At 49.3% G+C, this 23,494-nt stretch overlaps 1 protein-coding gene across 2 annotated transcripts; it reads right to left on the reverse strand.

Annotated features, from left to right (window-relative positions):
* Positions 1-2,747: 2,747 nt before the first annotated feature.
* Tbc1d13 (TBC1 domain family member 13) lies at positions 2,748-19,546 on the reverse strand. 2 transcript variants are annotated; one of them, XM_028756989.1, is made up of 12 exons: positions 19,441-19,546; positions 18,509-18,582; positions 16,845-16,885; positions 16,376-16,437; positions 16,153-16,252; positions 13,961-14,043; positions 12,072-12,231; positions 7,662-7,872; positions 7,005-7,168; positions 5,925-6,085; positions 5,701-5,758; positions 2,748-5,081 (listed from the first exon to the last, which is right to left on the reverse strand). In XM_028756989.1, the coding sequence occupies exons 1-12, from the start codon at positions 19,461-19,463 to the stop codon at positions 5,016-5,018; spliced, it is 1,203 nt and encodes a 400-aa protein (XP_028612822.1). In that variant the 5' UTR covers positions 19,464-19,546; the 3' UTR covers positions 2,748-5,015. The 2 variants fall into 2 exon arrangements, with proteins under 2 accessions (XP_028612822.1, XP_028612823.1); XM_028756990.1 differs by lacking the exons at positions 16,845-16,885; positions 18,509-18,582 and having other exon boundaries at positions 19,441-19,469.
* Between the last annotated feature and the right edge of the window lie 3,948 nt (positions 19,547-23,494).

The raw sequence follows: 23,494 nt of genomic DNA on the forward strand, positions 1-23,494 counted from the left end.
CGTGAGGATGGCAGATATTGTCTGGGGTTCAGCCGAGCTTTGTGGACGCAGTGTGGTGGATTGGCAGAGCCATCCGCTACATTGGCAACTAGTTAGCTGGATCCCAGGTCAGAGCCGAGGAGCAGAGGGAACATGGTGGATGCCCAGAAGCAAGCCGAACAACCGGGTGCCGTTTTCTAAATATCTCCCGTTTCAAGGAGGGGTTTCAGTTACCAGGCTGTGGGTCAGGATATGGACCATGATGCTGAGAGGCGAGGGAAGGAGAAAGAAGACAGAGTAGGAAGTCTCCACTGGATGGGATGGACCAGGAGCACGTGGCTGAGAGAAGCGCACCCTGAGGGCAGAACTGGAGCAGAATGAGCCTGGCAAGACTCAAAGAACCAATAACTTTGGGAGGGCAGCTGGGAAATAGCCAGTGTAGTGCAGAAAAAGATATTGCGGTAATCAGCCGGTAATTGTGTTAAAGCTAATTAAATAAACTGATAAAACTCTGCTTCAGTTACTGGGGAGGGGGCGGTGCTGGCCAGGTCATAGTAAGTATTACAGTTATTAAATACCACACAATAACACACTCACTTCCCACTCTAACCTTCTTTCTCTCCTACCTAGTGCTCCTTGGGGCATAGAAGAGATCAGGGTGAAATAAGGGTTGGGAGAGTGGTAAATAGAACCCAATAAAGTAAACAAAAATGTATGCCTGCAACTGAGCGCTTGCCTAGAGTGCATGAAGGCCTGGGTTTGATCTGTAGCACCACATAAACCAGGTGTGATGGTGCGAACAGCACTGGGGAGGTAAAGGAAGGAAGACTGATATTTTAAGGTCACTGAGGAGTGGTGATACATGCTGCATGCTCTTAGTCCTAGCACTCAGGAGACAGGGGCAGGCAGATCTCTGAGTTCAAGGGCAGACTGGTCTAAAAGCAAGTTCTAGGACAGTCAGAGCTACACAGAGAATCCCTGTCTCAAGTGAGGGAGAGGGGAGGGGAGAGGAGAGAGAGCACTGCACTGGAGAAAAGAACCTAATGCCTCTCTCTCTGACTGTGAGGTACAGGAGACAAGCTTTATCAAAAGGAGGACAGGAAGATGGCTCCAAGTGCTTGGCACCAAGTGTGATGGCCTGAGTTCAATCCCCTGCACTGACGTGATTTTCCTCTGAACACCACACAGGTGCTGTGGCAGAAATTTCCTGCCCAGTGTATTTGCAGCGGGGCCCTGTCATTGGATAGGAAGAGGGAAACAGAGCTAGGAGTTGGGAGGAGAGAAAAACTGCAGGGAAAGAGGAGAAGGAGGAACAAGAGAGAGGCAAGATGCCTGCAGACGTACACTCTTGTGTCTCTAGCACTCAAAGGTAGTTATTAATATCAACGTTAGATATTGCTTTAAAACGCCTCACAGGATACTCAAATTTCTGTCTAATGTGGGCCCCACGGGAAACTTGGGTTTTTTTATCCTGCTTGGCAAAGTAGGAAAGGCCTAATAATAGGCACACATAGTATTGAGTATTTGCTAATATCTAAATCCATTGATAATTTTTTAAGCATTAAGAGTCTTATTTTGGCGGGGCGGTGGTGGCGCACACATTTAATCCCAGCACTCTGGAGGCAGAGGCAGGCAGATTTCTGAGTTCGAGGCCAGCCTGGTCTACAGAGTGAGTTCCAGGACAGCCAGAGCTACACAGAGAACCAAAAAAAAACAGTCTTATTTCTACCGGGTACTGGGAATTCTGATATCTACCAAGAGGATGGCAGTTATTGTCAGGGGTTAAGCTGAGCACAATGGGGGTGGCAGAGTTGGCTTAGGGGCCATGACTAGAGCCATGGAGTCCACAGAGCTGACCAGCGGATCCATGCCAACGTTTCATGGGTCCCAGGCCAGCCTCACTGGCCAGCCAGTGCCTTCATTAGTGAAGGAACTTAGAGCCAGCAACCAGGTGGCTGCCATCATTTTGAATATTTGCCACTGCAAGGTGCCATGGCACACATATAACTAAATCAGTGTTAGAAAGGAAGAAACACTTCTGTTCAAATAGAGGTAGGGGAGTCAGTTCAGTAGGGGGAGAAAAAGCCTGATAACATGATTTCCATGTCTGGAACACACATAAAAGCCAAATGCAGTAGCTCACATCTGTAATTCTAGCATTCCTAAACTGAGATTTAAGACAAGTCAGAGGCCTACAATCCATAGCACACAGGAACACATTCAATTTAACACTAATGAATAATTAGTGTAAAATTGTAATTTAACTAATCTGCCACCCCCATTGTGCTCAGCTTAACCCCTGACAATAACTGCCATCCTCTTGGTAGATATCACAATTCCCAGTACCCGGTAGAAATAAGACTTTTTTTTTTTTTTTTTTAGTGTAATTGGGCATAGTCATTCTCATCTCTAATCTCAGCGAGAGGCTGGGACAGAATGACTAAGAGTTTCAGTCCTATCTGGGGTGACCCTGCCTCAAACACACACACAAAAGCAGAGAGGTATTCCAGAGAGATCTATACTAGCTTCTCTTTATGCATCCATTAATGGTCTGAATTTTTTGGTTCTTGAGAATGTTACTAATACATATGAGAGCACCTGGAGGCCATCCTTCTGGCTAGCTGGCAGCTGAACTGGAACCGTCTCTTGGCAAGCATTAGCTGGTCTATGTCTTAGAACACTGTAAGGAACTTTGACTCTGTCCTTGCCCAGCCTTTTTCCCTTCTCTGAAGTCTCAAGTCCAGCCGCCACAGCACCGATACACATGGTAAAGAGCACACAGTTTATTAAAGACAACTCAACAGCACTGGCCTGCTAAGCTCCTGGGAGCTGCTCCCAGGTGAGCTGCAGGCGCTCAGGCTCTGACTCCCCCTTAAGAATCAAGGGCAGAGCCTTCCCTCAGGCAGCACCCATCTGCAGAGCCACCCGACCCAAGACAAAGTCTCCATGTCCTTGGCCTTCATCTCAAGGACCAAGTGGTGGGCACAGGATGCAGGTCTCCCACAGAAACAAATCAGATGCAGTGATTCCAGTAGCAATGGTCCCAGGAATGGGGGCGGGGGTGGGGGAGACAGGCAAGAGGGCAGTATCCTGGGCAGCACTGGCTGTGTCCCAGGCAACAAAGGAGTCAGTATTGGGGCTGAGCCTAGGTTTGGGGGCGATCAGGATGGTAGGAGTGTATATGGCCCGTATCTTTGAGAATGCAAAGGCATCAGCTCTGGCCTCCCTTACACTCAGTTCTAGTGTAGGGCTGGCAGCTCTCCCAGCCAAGAACGGGGAGAGGATGTCTGTCAGGGTTAACCTGGGGAAATAAGACAGTCCATACCTCCAACTCCTTTAGCATCCCAGCAGCCCCTCTCCACCCACAGTCCTGGGTCACTTGTCAATCTGCAATAAATAGCTAGTCCGTGTCTAAATAAATAGTAAAAATCCCCCAGGTCTTGTGTACTGGAGAGAAGGTAGTAAAAGGCAAGCAGAGTGCCAGCACAGCTCAACCCAAGCTAGCTAAAGCCATCGCCTAGGAAGGCAGGAAGTGCTGCTCACTGCTCTCAGAAGGCTTCAGGTGGCAGCCGCTGGAGCCTCGCTCCTGCTGGCCAGTCTCAGGAGAAGGTGAGAACCCTTGCTGCCAACCTGCCTTCAGGACTCAAGCTACTTGACCTCCATATGAGAGATGGAAGAAACATGGTCAGAAGTCTACTTGCTGTACAGGGTTCAGGGAACCCAGCCCCTCTGCAGCCTTCATCCCAACCACTGTCCCCGGGAGCAGAGAGGAGATGTAGCACTCTGGCACTGTGAGGCTCTACACCTTCCAGTTTAGCCAACCCTGGACCCAGAGAAGCATCTTTGGTCCCCCTGCCCTTGACAAGCCCCACACACCCTGGGTGAGAACATGGAAACCAAGGGGATGAGAGCTTTACTGACATTCCAACTCACAGGCACACAATAGCCGGGCATCTTAATGTCTGACTGTAGACTAGCCCCGTCCCTCCTTTTTCCATTCCTGGGCAGAAAATGGCCCAAAGCTTCACAGACTGCCTCGGTCAGCAGCACTTGGCTTCCACAAGCAGAGAAGGGTCAGGGTCCGCTGACCAGTTACTAGGGATTCCTGCTCTGATGAGGGGACCTGGGGTCCTCAGGCTGGGGATGGGAACAGGATGCCAACAAAGCTGGCCTACAGGGCTCTCACTAAGTTACACTCCTTCTGAATGCTGGCTTCAGGGAGCAGAGGGGAGGAGAGAGGGAAGAGTAAGGTGCCCCAAGAAAAGGGTAAAGAGGAAAAGACAGAGGAAGAAGAGCAGAAGTCACACATGCCTCTGGCAAAGGAAGAAAGGGACAGGCAGAGGTAGACACAGAGAAGGGGAAGCGGCCTTAGAGGGTTCCCACATACCCTCACCCCACTGCCAGGGCAAGTGTGAACACACAAGTACATACATATACAAAAGCAGAGACCAGGGCATGTGTGAAGACACAAGTAAACACATACACAAAAGCAGAGACTCAGGAGACAGCCCTACCGGCCATGAGCAAACACATCTGACAGAGACAAACGGTGACCCTAGAACTGGTAGTCCCTAAGCTCTTCTGGGGGTGCTTCCCCAGGTAGCTTGAGCACCGACACTCAGAAGTGGTTTCTGGCCCATTAGCCAATTACCTCCCTGACCAGGACCCAGGGAAGATGAAAGCACAAAGAGTGAGGAGCTACTGGGCAGAGGCATGGCACGACCCTGTCAGCCTGCTAGGCCAAATGGCCCCAGCCCCAGGAAGCCAGTTCAGGAGCTCCAGCCCTTTTGAGCAGTCTGGGTAGAGGGTCCCAGGGCTGAAGTGCAGGGAGCGTGGCAGGGCTGAGCACTGGGAAGGAGCACAGGCAGGCGGTGTGCTCCCAGAGCAGCCTGGACCATGGGAGCCAGGTTGGGAAGACCTGGAGCTGGCCAAGACTGCAGCTTTCCCTCAGGCTGGCCTCACAGGCTCCTCTGTGTCCCAACAAGGGTATGGAGGCAGGTGGCTGCTCTTCCAATCCTAGGCCTTCTGCTACCAGGTTACTTTGAGTCTTGGAGTTCCTTGGCTTTCTGTAGGATCTTGCTGACGTCTGTGATGGGGTAATCCTGGACACCGGGAAAGTCACAAAGTCAGAGTACCCTGCCCCAAACACTGCATGTCACTAAGGTCATACCTCCCAAGATCCAAAGGGCCTCACAGCGTGTATTAGAACCAGAGTACCCAAAGGCCTTAGCCCTCACATCTCCTGACACAGAACCTGGAGCCACACCTATGAAGAGCATGGAGCTAGCTCAGGCAATGTAGCCCTTAGTCTTCCAGTCACCTCAGGAGGCCCAAGGAGGGATGCTGTGATTATACCCACCTTACAGACCTAGCTAGTGAGTAAAGGTATTGAAAACCATCTCTAGGCCAGTTGTTGGGGAAGACACCAAGGCCTAGAGACAAAATCACTTGTCTCAAGTCACATGACAAGCAGAGCAGAACAGACATGAACCTCAGGCTGTCAGACACCCCCTGACACACACCTCCCTGGCCTGAGATAAATCACCAACTTACATATACTACACTGCATACATTACACTCAAGGTCTGTGAAGACCAGAACTCAACTCAGATCCAACCAGATGTGTTCCAGGAGTCTAGACCCTGAATGTACAATATGCGCTCCTGTTTCTGGCACTAGCCTGCCAGTGTCTGTGACTGGCCTCACCCCACCAACCATTACCTGCAGAAGCCGCATGTTGACAGTGAAGTCCCCCTTCAGCAACTGCTCCCGGATCAGTCTGTAGGGAAACAAGGAGCCATACTGCGGGGCCTGGCTGCCCCAGGGGCAGGCCTGCAGGCCCAGGCTTACTTCAGCTGTGGAGGCTGGCCCCTGCTTACTGCTCAGAACTAGACATCCCTCCCCAGAACTCTCCTTCAGGATGGGCCAAGCATGACTCCACTCACATGAGCATAGCACAGCAGACCAGGAGGAGGAAATCAAAGCGGTTGCCATCAGCAAAGAGGGAGTCCCAGATTCGGATGACATCAGGCAGCAAGAACTCCTGGGATAGCAGCAGTGTCAGCCATCGGAAGGCAAAGAACTGAGGCTTGATACTCTGCTCTTGCTGGGGGACAAAGGGGACGTGTCAGTTGCATAAAGAGGACACAGCCTAGGAGCAAGTCCTGTTCAGGGCCCTCAAAGGGGCCGTACAAAGCCTGGGTCCACTAAGAGGGCAGCTGTTTCTAGTTCCAGCCAATGTTGCTATTTCTTCAAGGCACATGAAAAATCCTAAACTTTACACTAGCCTTTATTTGGTGATGATGTCAACTCATGCTTCTCCTCCCCTTGGATCTCTGGTGCAGCATGAGGACCAGTACCAGGCACTGTACCTGTGCTCAGCTCACATAACCATGGAACAACGCTATAGAGGAGGGATCCCCAGACAGCAGCACCCTAGTGAGCCACAGAGGATGGTAACAAAGCATACACCACACAGTAAAAACAGAATTCTGTGTTTGTTTAAAGAATGTAAGCTTCAGCCAGGTGGTGAAGGGTGCACCCTTCAGTGCCAGCACTCGGGAAGCAGAGGCCACCAGATCTCTGCAGTATCTCTGAATGTGCTGGGCCTTTGGCACCTTCACCTGCTCCATCTTGCCAGCAATATTCTTTTCTTCTTTTTTTTTTTGTTTGTTTTTTTTTCACGACAGGGTTTCTCTGTGTAGCCTTGGCTATCCTGGTACTCAGATCTACCTGCCTGCCAGGGCTGGATTTGTTTTTTGAGACAAAGTCTCTCTGTACTCCTGGCTGGCTAGGCTGAATGCAGGCACCATCGCATTCCACCTATAAGTGCCATTCTTAACTTTACACTCCCAGCTACCGTCTTCTATGTTCAGCTGCCAGGCCTCCCAGGCCTTTCTCAGCACATGGAGCAGTGCTCCCTGGAGCTGGGCCAGCATCCTAAGTACTGCCCAACTGTGCTCAACTGCAGCCACTTGCAGCTGTGTCCCTGGCCTGTGCGTCCTGCCCATGTGCCAGGTTCTCACCAGCTTCAGGTAGAGCTCTACATCCTTGTCCTTCAAGGTGGAGTACACCTTTTCCATCTTGTAGGTGATACCACACTGGGAGTCATCCAGGCTCTTGATGAAGTTGTCCCGGATCTCAGCCATGAGGTTGGTGAAGCAGAAAAAGGTATCTGCTTCAGCATGCTCTGGGACAGATAGTGGGGTGTGAGTGGACACAGGGATGTGAAGTATTCTTGAGTCCCGCCTCACCTCTCACCCTCAAGATAAGTGGCCCACTTCTGAGTGTCAGAAAACTGGCCCTAGCAGTTGGAATGCTGAAGGCTGGAATGGGTGCTTCGCCTTGGCTACTGTCCACTCCTAAAGCCATCAGCAGTTTGCCCTCACCTAGGCACACGGTCCCTCAGCAGACTGTCATGCACTCTGCTAACGGCTTCTCGTGACCATCTGTTCTGCCTCAAGTCACAAGCATCAACAGATCCGTAAGAAGCAGAACTTAGGAAGGCAGAGCTGGAAAGGGTCTCAGATCCAATCCAGCCAGGCCCTGCTCTGACATGGGCACAGGTGTACGAAAGCAGATGAGGCTTCTGAGCCCCATGTAGCCTATCGGTCAGCCCAGCCCCATTCTCTTTCTCTAGGGAGTCAGGAATGGGAGAGTCCGGCAGCTAAGAGCTTGTCTACCTTTCCACTCGCTGTTTGGATCGGTGGCAAAGGTATAGTAGAGGGGGCCCACGATTTCATTCATGCCCTGCACATAAGCGATGCCAGGGTTGAGCTTGGCATAGATGAACAGGATCCGCTCCACCACCTCCCAGTGGGCTTCGCAACCATTGGGTAGAACCTCATACTCGTTCAGGGCTGATGGTGTGTTGTTCTTGTGCGGGGAGCTCATCTGCAGAGATGGGAGAGCCTGTTAGCAAATGTTTCCATTAAGCCCAACTTGACAACATCTTAGCTTATGGGCAAGACAGGGCAGGAGGAACATGTCAGGCCCAAGGAAGAGGCAGGCTCATGAGCAGGAAGAGATTTCCAGTTACAACTAGGTTAAAAACAAAGGTCACAACAGGTATGATGGAACACAATTCCCTTTGTACCAGTACTTGACAGGCAGGGGCAAGCAGATCTCTGAGAGTTTGAGGCCAAGCAAGGCTATCTTAACAAAGCAAAACAAAACAAAACCAACCAAACAACAAAATAGAGGTTATGCCGGGTGGTGGTGGTGGTGCATATCTTTAATCCCAGCACTCAGGAGGCAGAGGCAGGTGGATCTTAGTTTGAGACCTGACTGGTCTACAGAGGGAGTTCCAGGACAACCAGAGGTTAGAAAATCATCTTAAAAACAAAAACAAAAACAAAATAAACAGAGGTTCCTTCTGAAATAAGGAAGTGATTTGTGGGAAAACACAGAGAAAGAACTTCCTGTACAGTGAGAAATTCTAATCAAGACTGGTGGTACACGGGGGTAACCAATATGTGTGTGTGTGTGTGTATAATGTATGTATGTATGTATGTATGTATGTATGTATGTATACATCTAGCTATGTACATAAAATGTGTGCTTTTTTAAGTTTTTTTTTCCTTTTTTTGTTTTTTCTTCATTCTTTCTTTCTTTCCTTCTTTTCTTTCTTCTTCTTCTTCTTCTTTTTTTTTTTTGGTTTTTCGAGACTGGGTTTCTCTGTGTAGCCCTGGCTGTCCTGGAACTCACTCTGTAGACCAGGCTGGCCTCGAACTCAGAGATCCGCCTGCCTCTGCCTCCCAAGTGCTGGGACTAAAGGCGTGCACTACCACCACCTGGCCATGTGCTTTTTAAAAAAACAAAAAACAAAAAAACAAAACAAAAACAAAACAAAAACAAAAAACTTTCGTTGTAAAGTATACACTAATGAGAATAAAGACTTGGCTGCGTGTGGTGGTGCAAACCTGTAAATCCCAGCACTGGGAGGCAGAAGTGGGAGTCTCAGGAGTACAAAGCCAGCCTCAGATATATTAGCGTTCTGGGCCAACCTGGACTATATAAAAAACAGCTCAAAATAAGAGAAGGAGTCCCACTCATCTGCTGCTCCGTAGAACCTCATAAAATTCGGGGATTTTAATGCCTCAGCTCTGTCCTTGGCCTGTTTCAGCAGTGATGCAGAGCTGGAGGACTTGCAGGTGTGACCCTGGCAGAGACTGTGAGGCTTAAAACAGAGTACAGGGAGTCCAAGCTACCTCCACATACCCGTCATACATGTATATAACAGAAACACATGCACCTCAGGAGCAGACCAAACTCCTTCACTAATCCTACACGCTTCTCAAGGCCCTTTTCTCTTTTCTTTTCTCTTCTTGTCTTTTCAACAGAGCTGGGCACAGCACAAGCTCGGCTTCAAACTCATCATCTAGCTGAGGGTGACCCTGAGCTGATCCTCCTGCCTCAGATCACAGGCTTTGAGCCATGGCACCACTTTTGAACATTTCAAGAGGAGAAAACGGAGGCTCACAGAGACCTGAACCTGGACTGGATAGCTCAGAGCCTGGGGCCGAGCCTCTGGAGCAGGATGTCTCCCAGGAATGCCCAGTGTTCCCAGCTTTCCAAGAACCTGCTTTCCATGACCTCATTTCCTCCTGCAGTTCCACAGAAGCGATCATATCCAGATTACAGAGCAGGAAAAAGCCCAGAGTCACACAGAAGGCTGACTTAACCCACCCTACCACAGGTCTAGAGTCTCAGGGATGAGGCTTTGGGTGGATCCAGGACTGTGAGGACCAGCTCCAAAGGTAAAATGGAAAGAACCTGACCCTCATATACAAAACTACACCAAACAACCAATAGAGCTGTGCCTTCAACAGTATCCATACAAGACAGATGCACAAGGGAGCCGCAGTCCCCTCTCCAAGCCTGGGCTCTGCACAGCTCCAGTGGATCCCAACCCTGCAGCGGGTACATGGGACCAGGAGTGACAGCACCTGTCCTGACGGCCCCATTATCGACTTGACTAGTTTGCAACTCAAGAGAGAAATCTGTGCAGTCCTCCACTCCCTGGTGGGGAAGCTTCAGAGCAGGGCCTTCCCACTGAAGAAAGCCAGTGACACGTGGGAACGAGTCACTGCTATAGGTCCCAAAGCACTGGGTCTACATGTAGAAATAAGGTCACACACCTCATGTTGGGGAATGGGGATGGGTCTGCTAGATCTTAGAGCTCAACAACCCTCAGGGCTTACCCAGCACAGCCCCCTTCTATGTTCCTGATCTGTCCCTGCTCTAACCCAACCTCTGGCCTGGACAAATGCAGTCATCTGTTTTGATATCCTTTCCATGCTTGAGGTCACCTGAACCGAAAGTTGCTGCCTGCTTACAATTCTCCAAGGGCCCACCAGTCATCTGGACAAAGGCCTGTCTCATTTCCCCACTACCAACTCTTCTGGTACCTTCCAACACTTTCCCTCATGTCCCACTGCTTCTAGCCATATGGGCCCTCATTTTTTTCTGTGATACAAATGATAACTTAAGTTTTTGGTGTGAAACACAGAGCTGAATGATCATGGCAGTGGCTGCAGGTCCTGACAGGCAGTCCCAGACTGGCTGCTTTGACCATGTGAGGATGAGCTTTGTCATGAGCTGTGCTATGGCCATGGTGGCCAGGGCGCTGTTTTGTACCTTCTCCTGTTTCTCTGGGTAGCCCTGGCTGTCCTAGAACCCATTCTGTAGACCAGGCTGCCCTGAAACGCAGAGATCTGCCTGCCTCTGCCTTCCAACTGTTGGGACTAAAGGCGTGTGCCACCACAGCCCAAAATTTGTTTATTTAAAGTTTTTCTTCTAAAAAAAAAAGACAAATTATATTTATTTAGTAAATAAGTTTCAACAGTCAACACAAATCCAAAACTAGCCAGCTGCCCTAGGACTGAGAAATGGCTGGGTGACTTCCTCCAGGGTATTCAGGAAGGGCAAGGTAGCACGTGTACAGCACTCAAGGCAGTGGGCAGCCAGCTCACGATCTGTGCTGTGCGGTGGTAACAGGACATGCACTGGATGGCCTGTGCCAGGAGGAGGCTCAGTGGCCACTGGGGGCTCAGTCAGCGCCCCCTTCTGGGCCATCTGGCACTCTCTCATCTGAGGACTTGGCACATGCCTTCCATAAAACTTGGGGAGCTATTTCTCCTCTGTCCTTCCCGTCCTGCCATCTAGATCAGCTGCAGCCTCTGGGGCCCACACCTGGATGGACGGTTAGCTACCCCAATAATGCTCACACCACACTGGGACATCTCTCAGAACCGTCTCCACTTTACCTCTAGCAGGAGCACCTAAGATGACAGAATCTCAGCCTACAGCTAGCATGCCCAGCTGGAACAACAACAAAGGGTCTCTGACAGTAACCTTCAGAAAGCACCCAGTGCCCTGTGGACACTGCACCAAAGGAGACATGAAGGAACAGCCTGTCGGGAAAAGCCCCCAGGGGCTGGAGAAATGGATGGCTCAGTGGTTAAGAGCACTGGCTGCTCTTCTAGAGGTCCTGAGTTTAATTCTCAGCAGCTACAAGGAGGGTCACAACTATGTATAATAAAATCTGATGTCCTAGCATGCATGCAAACAAGCAGATAGAGCACTTTTTGGTTTTGTTTTGTTTTCGAGACAAGGTTTCTCTGTGTAGTCCTGGCTATCCTAGAACTCACTCTGTAGACCAGGCTGGCCTCGAACTCAGAAATCCACCTGCCTCTGCCTCCCAAGTGCTGGGATTAAAGGTGTATTGCCACCACTGCCCAGCTCAGATAGAGCACTCATATTAAATAAATCTTTAAAAAAAGAAAGAAAGAGAGAAAGAAAAGAAAAGAAAAGAAAAGAGAGAAGAAAGAAAAGAAAAACCCCTGGGAGCTAGAGAGACGGCTCAGCAGTTAAGAGCACTTGTTCTTGTAGAGGACCAGAGTTCAATTCCCAGCACCCACAATCATCCATGGCTCCAGTTCCAAGGGATCCAATGCCTTTTTTTTACCTCTACAGGCACGAGACATGTACACGTATGTACATGGTGTACACACACATACACAGGCAAACACTCAAAAGGAATAAATAAGTCTTAAAAAGAAAACTATCCCAGGACTCCAACTGGCTCTTACATTTGTGACCCCGCTTCGGTTCCGGGCCACCGTTTGAGACTTCAGTGTTGTCTGCTCCACCCGCTTACGAAGGGTCTCAAACTCATTTTGTGGGTCCAGGATGAGGAGGCAGGGGTACTCAGTGGCTCTTTGGAAGAAGGATATATCTGGGCACAGCCTCCTATTGGAATGGAAAAAATGCTATCAGTCAGAGTGGAGGCCGCAGCCAGGCAGGCCCAAGTATCCTCAGAAATGGTTGGTTTGATTTATCTTGCAGTGCTAGGGACTAGGTCCATGCTAGACAAGTGCTCTACCACTGAGCCACCCCTTTGACTATTTGCTTGTTTGTAATTGTAACATCACAGCTGGGTATGGTGGCTTACACATATAATAAAGTACTTGGGAGGCCTAAGGCAGGAGGATTGCCCTGAATTCAGGGTCAGCTTCAGCTACGGCATGAGCTCCAGACCAGCCCTGACACAGTATGAGACTTTGTGTCAAAAACTAAAATAATAATATTTATCCCAAGAGACCCAGTGTTTAAAAAGGCAGTAGAAATGGCATATGCATGGTCATTTCATGTGTCTGTGGAGAGGAACACATGTGTAAATACTTTTAAGTGTTTTTATGGGCATACAGCCTAATTCTCATAAACCGTAAACACCTTTCCATGACAAAAGCACTTGTGTAGGAGCTAAGGATATAGCTTGGTGGTAGAACACTTGCCTGGCACGCACTGTATGTAAGGAGTCAAGTCCTGAGTTCAATCCCCAACAAGAAAATCATGTAATTATATACATCTGTCTCCAGATGCACGCATATGTACAAGGATTGACCGTGGTCATCTGATGCTACAGAACACCCTCTGCTGACATAGAGATGTTCGAGGAACATTAGGAGAGCAGCTCGGATCTGGAGCATGACAGGGCAGGCATTCCTGTATACTCCTCAGACCTCCTAGGCATAGCACTCTGCGTACTGGTCTTTAGGAAACACTGACAACTGACTGCCATCACCAGTGAGAGACAGAGCCTAAGTCCCTAATCCTTCCACAAAACTACTACAGGATAGGACTCTTGACCTAAACCTGGCCCACAGCACATCACAGTTACGGCTACTCCAACGCCAGTCTGAGCAGAAAGGCGGCAAGAGCCTGGTGACTGCCCCTTCTGGCATCCGCAGCCTATCTGGAAGGGATCTGGATAGAGAAGCAGCACTCAGGAGGCTAAAGGGGAGGATCTTCCTGTAGGGTATCCCAAGCCTCAGGGCACTCCTGCATCGGTTCCTTAGGCTAGAAAGCTCTTTTGCAAAGCTGACTGCCTCCCATTCCCCTCAAGATTGGCGTCTCCTGCTGAGTCATCTCCTGTAACCGGAGGTCTCTATTTTCTCAGAGCACCAGCTTTCCCCCACAGCACTGCCAGGTTGAGTACTTGACTCCTCACGTAAACCTCAAGCGCTCCTCACATGGGTGCAGCTGGCCTGTGCTGCTGCAAGCAGAATAGGGCCAGGGAGAGATTCCTTGAAATGCCACTGAGTCTGCTCTGCACGACTTTCCTGTCTAAACAAGGAGTGGGTGCCAGAGAGGACTCAGGCAGGCTGCTCAGTGAGGAGAGGGCCTGGCTCCCAGGGCCCTTCTTCAAAGGCTGCTGTCATATGTTATAACCAGCGTGACGTTCCCATATTGCAGCACACGCCCTTAACCTGAGCCATCTTACTTCTACTTCCAAATAAGTCATGTATGAGAGCCTGGGTTACCTGCACGAGGTCAAATAGTCAATTGAAAGCTGTAACTAAACCAGACAAGTAGGCTCCAGTACTCCTTAGCACCCACTCCACTGCGGCATGAACCCCACAGCCTCCCCCCAACCCCCGAAACCCCCAGCACCAGAAGGCTCCTGGGAGCCTCTTACCGGACATCTTTGTCAATCTGCAGTAGCACCTCATTGTCCTTAAAATATGTGTTCCACCTGCTGTCAGGGTTTGGGTTCAGAGGCTGTGAAGACAGGGAGAAGCAGATGCTGTGTCCAAGAACCTGGCAGGGCTGCAGCTCAGAGGCCTCAGACCTGGCTCTAGTCTAGAGACAAGCTCAGTTCACCCAGAGGACACAGCAAGCACAGGCTTCCCAAGGCCTCCCAGGAACTGTAGAGACACTTCCACACTACACAGCCAGCAGCTTGTAGCCTGCTCTGAGCACATCCTGGGTAGCAGTGTACTTGGCAGCGGCCCAGCTACAAGTGCGCCTGTAGCAATCCTCGCCAAGTGCTGTTGAAAGGTTGACTGAACAAATGAATGCCGTCTCATTGTCTACCAGAGCTTTGAGCGGTCAACTCCAATTTGGGAGGATGGCTCTGAGGCCAGCCCAGCTCTACTTCCTGCCCTGTAAAGTCAAGTCTACATGAAGGAGCTCGGTACAGGGAGAGAAGACAGGAGTTTTCCAGACCTCAGACAGGCCCTTCATCCTCATTTCTGCCCAGCTCTTTCTTCAACTATACAATCATAGGACCTTCTTCAAGGACCATGGATGAGAAGAGAAGAATGCCCAGGGGCAGGATGATTGCCTACCACCCTCGAGATGCTTTGCTCAGTCTCCAAGGTCATAAAAATGTAAGCAAACATTTAGTCAGGGGGAAATTCTGGACCTTTGCAAGGGACTGAAACAGGAAGACTGCAAGTTTGAAAGCTTAGGCTACATAGCAAGATCCTGTCTCAAAACAAACAAACAAACAAACAAGCAAAACCATTTCCGGCCTGCAAGATAGCTTAGTGGTTAAAGATGCTAGCTGTACAAGTGTAAAGACCTAAGTTCAGTCCCATGGGGGAAGACAGAACCTGACTCAAAGTTGTCCTCTCATCTCTCTGCATCTGCCGACACACACCCTCCCTGGCTTCCGCACACATACTAACAAGGAATTTTTAGAATAGTTTTTAAAGTTCAGGGTCACTCAGCTATAAATTGAGTTCCAGAGCCAGGTGATGGCATCACACACCATTAACCCAGCACTTGGGGAGGTGATGCAAGTGGGTTTCTGTGGCTACTTCTCCGAGGCCAGCCTGGTCTACAGAGTGAGTTCCAGGACAGTCAGGGCTACATAGAGAAACCCTGTCTCAAAAAACAAAACAAACAAACCCCAACAAAACAAAAAACCCCAAGTCCCAGGCTAGCACAAAATACACAAGAGTCTGTCTTTAAAAGGCCAGGGAGACTTAAGTCTTTAAGGACAGGCACTGCTTATGTAGTTAGGAGAGACTGACGAGTCTTTAAGGGCACACACTGCTTATGTAGTTAGTTTTTCTGAGACTAACTATAGGTGTCTATGTAGCTGTGGGTGTCCTGGGACTCACTCTGTACATCACGTGCCTCTGCCTCCTGAGTGCTAGAATTGAAGCCGCCGTGTACCACCACATGTAGTGCGGAGCATGTACCACTACTCTACCAAAGGACCTCAGTACCCAGCCCCACACGGTGGCTCACGACCATCTGTAATTCTAATTCCAGGGAATATGACCCTGTCTCCTGATCAAGCATACATGTAGTACTCATATAGACATGTAAGCAAAAAGCTCATATGCATAAAACAAATTAAGCTAAAAATAACTTTTAAATTAATCTTTAATTTAAAAAACAAAAATGAGCCAAGTGGTGTTACACACCTTAAATCCCAGAGCTTGAGAGGTAGAGGCCAGTGGTCTAAATATGTGTGTGTGTGTGTGTGTGTGTGTATTTATATACCAATAAAATATGTATATAGCACAAAATACACAAGAGTGTTCAATACACACACACATGCACACACATATATGAATGAACTGGTCAGGTTTCCAGAGACCATGCCCTAAGAGCTCCTGGCACAGAATGACTCCCACAGCACGCAGGACAATACTCACTGCCTATGTTACTGACTAGCCTAGGACTCCTATGATTCCCTTGTGCCTAGCGTAAGCAGGGAGACAGCACTGTTTCTAAGTGGGAGCAAGCTGATGCAGAAGGGAGGACAATGCAGGCCACGCTGCACCTGTCCTCCAGCAGGAAGGGGTCCTGGTTGATCCAAGCCTCTGCCCTCACCCATGCCCACACTCGGCCCATGCTGCCAACCTTACTTACATGGTCCTCAAAGGTCACATCCTCCCTGGATACACCCATGTTGGCCTTGGCAATGCCAGGCTGAATAATCATCTCTCTCAGGAACTGCGAATAGAGTCCCCTGCAGGAGAGACATGCAGAGAAGAGGTGATGATTAAGATCCGACCAGAGAGGCGCTCACAGGAGGCTCCCTCCCTCCGTGTTAGAGGAAACCGCTCCAGTTGCCTCTGATCACAGGTCTCACCTCTGCTTGGCCAGGATGGAAGTCCATGAGGCTCTCTCCAAAGGGAGGTAGTTCAAGAGGATCTGCACAGAGAACAGCACAGCTCTGGCGACACCCCTGTCCCCATCCTGGACAGTGGCCTCCCTCCTCCTAGCCCAGCTCAGCCCCTTCCTCTGCCTTCCTCAGACTGTTCTAAATGAGGAGAGAACTTGGTATTGACGGGCTGGTAACCCGGAACAGAGACTGCCACCATCTCAGCTCTGAGGGTGGTTTCCCTGGTACCAAGGAGTAGAAATCTTTACTGGCACAATGAAGTAGTCCATCCCCAAAGGAGTCCTGGACGGGAAGCCAAGAGAACACAAAACCCCACAGCTTTCAGAGAGACTTCCTCAGACAAGTCAGGAAAATAGTGAAGAGGAGAGGCGGGGAGGAGGTCCATGCAAGACCCAAAGGACTCAGAACCAAGAAGCCCCGCCCCAGGCACACCCACCTTCCAGCAGAGGCACCGAAGTCCGCTCTCACAGGGGATGCCTGTGGACACAGCAGGCAAAGGTCACCCCAAGCCAGAGTTCCAGAACCCCCCAGACCTATGGCTTGGAGCCAGCTGGCAGGAAGTGGAGTGGGTAAGAAGCACAACAGGAACCATTCTCCACCAAAGAAACGTCTACGCCGATGCTAACTCTAACGTCTGTCTACAGCCCTGTCCCCTAGCCCAGAGGCTCCTCTGTACTCTGAATATTCTCATCTTTGATATTTCTTCTTCAAAGGGGCTCGTATCAACTAACCACTCTATTCAAAGGCAGGCTCTTCTTTTAGGGGAGAGGGCAGAGTCTCATATAGCCCAGGCTGACCTCAAAGTTACTGTGGAAGCAAGGAGGAACTTCTGCTCCTCCTGCCTCAACCCCAAGTGGCAGGATTACAGTGTGCTTGGTCGTCATGTCTGATATACAGGGTCGAAAGTGAGCTAGAACTCACTCTGTAGACCAGGCTGGCCTTGAACTTGTGGCTTCTCCATACCACCCATCAAAACTGGAACTACATAGAAATCTTCGTGTGGGGCTGGTGAGATGGCTCAGCGGTTAAGAGCATTGACTGCTCTTCTAGAGGTCATGAGTTCAAATCCCAGCAACCACATGGTGGCTCACAACCATCTACAATGAGATCGATGCCCTCATATGGGTGTCTGAAGACAGCTACAGTGTACTTACATTACATATAATAAATAAATAAATCTTAAAAAAAAAAAAAAAAAAAAGAAATCTTCGTGTGAACTTAATGAGTAGATCTCAGACAGACAAAAGCATCCATTGGTTGATGCCCATATGTCTAGCACAGGACACAGACCACCAATGGCAGTCCACATTTGTGAAACTCAAACCAAAGTATCATGTTAAGAGCTCTGTGCCAGAAAACCATTTCACTTAATTGCTAGTTTAGCTCCAGTAAGTATGGAAGGTTAGCTCCGTTGTCCTCACTTACAGATAAAGAGATGTATCTTCCAACAGAGCAACCAGGATTAAGACAGGTGTGGTGTGCAATCCAAGCTCTGCACAGTCACCACAGGCAGCCTCCCTCTGGGGCCTTCACAAAACTCCAGAATGGGAAGGCCAACTTCTGCACTGCTGTCAGGAGTTCACAAGAACAGCTCTGAGGGTGATTTCCCCGACAATGGGACCATGAGCCAATCCCCCCCCCCCCCAAGAATCTGTATGACAACGCTAATTTTCTTTCCTTGCAAAGTTACTAGGTGGGGCAGTACCATAAGGAGCTATACAAACATCTTGAGATTTTTAACAGACAGGGTAAAACTCCAGCTATCTCTGCTAGAACATTAACCATGGGGAAGGGCAAAGTCAAACGTTCAATTCCTTAAAAATTGGTGTCCTAAGGCTTGAGATTTAACATTAACCAAAGGTCACTCTTAGCTCTGATCCAAAGCCATGTAGAGAACCTGGGAACCACCCTGCAACTGCTAACACAAGAAAGTAGCTGAGAAATGATGAAAGACCGTACCTAGGCTCAAAAGGTGAGGAGTAGCACTGGCTCAATCTTCAGGCCACTTCAAGGGATTGGGGGGAATCATTTACCCCCCTAGCTAAGGTTTTATACAACCGGCAGGTTTCCAGTGAAACCCTGAGTAAAACTGTATCTTACCACTAAAACTGAGTTCTCGAAGCTTTTCCAACACAATGGAGGGCTCCTTCAGGACATCCTGGAAATCTGCAATCCTTAAAGGGCAGAAAAGGAAACCCCAAGGTAACAGGCTTAATGACCAGTCCAAAGATCCTTCACTCCCACCAGTCTCCAACTACTAGTTTAGGGAAGTAGGCAATACAAGCTTCTTCCTCTAAAATCTGCCATGTCAACGAAGAACCCCAAGAGGTATTCTAATCAAAAGAGTTTGAAATGAGGACTTAACATTAAGCGCCTTTCACTGTGAACTGGCATATTCCTGGGTACTCGCTGTGGCCAAGCCCAGCCCACAACACACCACTACCCGAATTCACACAACCAAGCTTCGTACAACCAGGAGTAATTTGATCCACAGACAACAGACTTGTACAATCTCCCCACTGCTCCCGGAGCTCTAGGCTGGGGGAGGGGGCGCAGACTTTTCGGGTCTGCCCTCAGGCAAAGACAAAAGACTAAAAATTAGTCCTGGAGTGACCAAAATTTAGCGGACGCTGCAAGATTTAGCCTGGGGTGGGGGTAGGAGGTGGATTTAAGAGGCCAGACTGGAGGATCTGGGTTCTCTGGTGTTTCTCATGAGCAAGGAGCACAGGGACAGGGGCATTTGGGAGGGGGGGGGGGATCATGGAGCCAGGAAGCGGAGAGGGTAATAGGGAGCTGGACGAGGGAGACACCAAGGAAAAGAGTCCCGAGTGAGAAAGACAGGTGACACTAAGGTAAGAGAAGCATCTCTGCTTCTCGCCTCTGCCACACAAGCCTGTAAGGTGGGCTCTAGGGGCCCGCCGCCGGAGGAGGGGGCTATTCTTGGCCGCACATGCGCTGAGCAGCTCTATCTGTGAGAAGGACAGGCCCGGCTGGAGCAGTCTGGGTGCAGTCTTGACCTCGGTTCTCCTTACCGGCTCTTATGCAGACTCGACATGGTGTTGACTTCCGGACCTCCAGGCTGCCGTCTGCAGCCCCAGCTGCCGCTGCCGCCACCGCCCCCCTCCCTCCGGGGACACGGGGCACTGGGCAAAAGCCTCCGGCAGAAAGCAAAACCGCGAGCGTGCGCGTTCCGCAGGAGCGGGGCCGCGCTGGGTCCGCCCAGGGATCACGTGATACAGGCCAGGCAAACCCCTCCGCTGTGTGTCAGGACTGCCGATGATTCCGCTGGCTGAGCTCCCGCCCTCAGTCTCCGTCTACGGAATACACTTGTCAATCTCTCTCGCTCCCTGTCATTAACTGGCGCAGTTGTTTGGTGAACTAGACTCAGTCCCCGGGTGAGGTCTCGAAATGACCCTGTTGCTCAGTAAGTACCTCTTGGAGGAGCCGGAGTACAGCTCAGGGTTTCCTTGACTTCGGGAGTTACAGAAGAATTCTGGCAATCTTGGCTGTGGTAGCTCACGTCTTTTATCCTAGTACTCGGGAACTAGAGGCAGGAGGATCTCTGAGTTCGAAGCCAGACTGACCTACAGAGAGTTCCAGGACAGCAAGAGCCACACAGAGAAACCCTGTCTTGAACCACCACCACCACCACCACTACCCCCTCCCCGCCCAAAGTAGATAGAATTTCTGTAATTGCACAGTTTCAAAGCAATAGAAAAGGAACAACAGGGGCTGGAGAGATGGCTCAGTGGTTAAGAGCACTGACTGCACTTCCAGAGGTCCTGAGTTCAAATCCCAGCAACCACATGGTGGCTCACAACCATCTGTAATGAGATCTGATGCCCTCTTCTGGTGTGTCTGAAGACAGCTACAGTGTATTCATATATAATAAATAAATAAATCTTTAAAAAAAAAAAAAGGAACAACAGTTACGCCGAGGGCGAGGTCGTAACTCAGTAAAGTGCTTGCCTTGCACATACAAAAGCCAGGTTTCAGGTTCAGGTTTCATTATAGTCGGACTTGGAGATGCCTGCCAGTAATCCCAGCATTTGAGAGGTCGAGGCAGGAAGAAGTTCAAGGTCATCCTCTGCTAGAAGTGAGTTTGATGTTGATGCCCCAGGGAATAAAACACTTGCATAAGCTCTGGAGTTTGGATCCACAGAATTCATGAAAGAGCTGCCAAGAGGGGCAGGAATGTGCTAGGTGGGGAAGGCAAACTGACCTCGCTGGACAAGCTTCAGTGAATAAAGGGGCGAGCCACCAAGGAAGACAACTGGCCTTTAGGTCAGGGCCCCATTCATACATCACTCCTACACAGATTTGTACATACACGAACACAATTTCTTTTATAAATTACGTGTATGGGTGCTTTGCCTGCATGAGTATGTCTGTGCACCACTCACCTGCCTGGAGGTCAGAAGATGGTGTTGGATCCTTTGGAACTGGAGTTGTAGATAGTTGAGAGCCATCATTTCAGTGCTGGGAATTGAACTAGACCCTCTGTAAGAGTCACCAGAACTGAATTATTTCTTCAGCACCTGCCCTCCCCCGCACACACATACAATATTTTTTAATTTAAGAAAGAGAGCTGCCGGGCAGTGGTGGCGCACGCCTTTAATCCCAGCACTTGGGAGCAGAGGCAGGTGGATCTCTGTGAGGTCAAGGCCAGCCTGGCCTACAAATTGATTTTCAGTCTACCCAGTAAGTTCCAGAATAGCCAGAGCTATTGTTGCATAAAGAAACCCTCCCTCAAATTAATTAATTAGATTGATTTAATTAAAAAGTAAAGAGGGGAGAAAATATCAAGATTTCAGAAATCTTCGTTTACCTACATACACACACATACACGTACTCACACATACATACACACACATACACATTCATAACTGCACTTAGTTCTTAATTTTTTCCCAACAACCAGTGAAAACTTTAATGTTGGACAGTGTAACTTTTCAACTCCTCCTCTTCTCATGTTCCTGTCCACTAAGACTTTGCTGGCCGTAAAGCAGATGTATGCTTTTCTAGTCCAAATTCCCAAGGTCTCCCATATTCCTCCAATACATGGTCAGGTTTGTCACAGCAACACCCTAATCCTGGTACCAACTTCTGTCTCAGTCACTTTTCCCTTGCTGTGACAAACCATGACCAAGACAAGTTCCGGAGGGAAAGTCAGGTTTCTCTGGAATCATGGTTCCAAAGGGATAACAGTCTGTAACCATCGTGGCGGGGAGGCACAGCAGCATGCCGTCATTGGTGGCAGGAGCAGCAAGGTGATAGCTCATACCTTGAGTCACAAGCACAAACAGAGATCCAGGCTGGAGAGATGGCTCAGCCATTAAGTGCGCTTACTGCTCTTCAGAGATTCTGAGTTGGATTCCTGGCACCCCCATGGCAGCTTTCGACTATCTGTAACTCCAGTTCCAGGGGATCTGACGCCCTCTTCTGGCACAATCCTCCAGAGTACCAGTCGTGAACATAATGCACATACCCTCATCCACATAGACAATAAAGTAAACAAATCTACAAAAAAAAAAAATGAAGAGAGAGCGAGGGCAAGCAAATTAGAAGTGGCTTGAATCTTTAAACTCTCAGAGCCTGCCTCTAACAACTTTCCTCTACCAGTAATGCCACACCTTCTAAGCCTCCCCAAAAAGCACCATGGGATGTATACTAAGTTTCCAAATACAGGAGCCTTTGGGAGATAGTCTCCTTCAAATCACCATAACCATTATGAGTCTTATTGCCTTGAGACAGGTGTCTCCCCCTAACCAGAATGTAGCTGTTTCCAACTAGAGCTCTCAGGATCCACCAGTCTCTCCATGCTGGAGTTGCAGGTACACGCAGCCATGCCTGACTTTTTACATGGATGTTGGGTATTGGGTTTGTCAGGTTATCCTCAGAGCAAGTGTTCTTCCTGACTGAGCCATCTCTCCAGGCCTGCATTCATTTCTTTTTACCACTGTGGTAAAATCCTGAGATAGACAACTTAGGGAAGGGTTATTTCAGCTCAAGGATTCAGAAGGTTCTGACCATCATGACAAGGAGCTCCTCAGAGTAAGAAGTTTAGTTCCCATCACGGCCAACTAGGAGACAGGGAGAATGACAGAGCTCAGGTGACCTCAGTCCATAGAATGCTGCTGCCCAAAAGCAGGGCAAATCTTCCCCTTGTGAGTTAATGACCCTGGAACCATCTTCACTGACAAACCCAGAATTGTGCCTTAGGAAGGCCTATGAGTTGCTTTTATTCTTTAAAGTTTCATTTATTACATATACAGTGTTCTGCCAGTATGTATGTCTGCAGGCCAGAAGAGGGCACCAGATCCCATTACAGATGGTTGTGAGCCACTATGTAGTTGCTGGGAACTGAACTCAGCACCTCTGGAAGAGCAGTTGGTGCTCTTAACCTTTGAGCTATCTCTCCAGTATGTTGCTTTTGTTTTTTCAGATTTATTTTTAGTTCTCCTTATAAGTGTGTGTGAGCCGGGCGGTGGTGGCGCATGCCTTTAATCCCAGCACTTGGGAGGCAGAGGCAGGCGGATTTCTGAGTTCGAGGCCAGCCTGGTCTACAGAGTGAGTTCCAGGATAGCCAGGGCTACACAGAGAAACCCTGTCTAGAAAAAAAAAGTGTGTGTGAGAGAATGTATGCCACATGTTTTCAGATCCATGCAGAGGCTAGAAGATGGTGTGGGATCCCTAGACTGTAGTTACAGATAGTTGTGAGCTGCCCACCATGGGTCCTGGGAACCAAAATGGGGGGTCCTCTGCTACAGCAACAAGTGCTCTTAACCACTGAGCCATCTTGCTACACTTGCCTGGAGTTTCTTTTCTTTTTTTCTTCTACTTCTCTTGCTTATTTATTTTGTTGTTGTTTTGTCTTTTGTTTTGTTTGCTTGGTTTTTTGTTTTGCAACATGGTTTTTCTGTGCAGCCCTAGCTGTCTTGCAACTTGCTTTGTAGACCAGGCTGCCTTCAAACTCACAGAGATCTGCCTGCCTCTGCCTCCCCAGTGCTGGGATGACTAAAGGCATCAGCCACCACAATCTGGTCCCTTAGAGTTTTTTTTACTCTAATTTATTAGATAATCAGA

The sequence above is a fragment of the Grammomys surdaster genome, unplaced genomic scaffold (genome assembly GCF_004785775.1).
Source record: "Grammomys surdaster isolate TR1022 unplaced genomic scaffold, NIH_TR_1.0 126133, whole genome shotgun sequence".
Taxonomy (NCBI): domain Eukaryota; kingdom Metazoa; phylum Chordata; class Mammalia; order Rodentia; family Muridae; genus Grammomys; species Grammomys surdaster.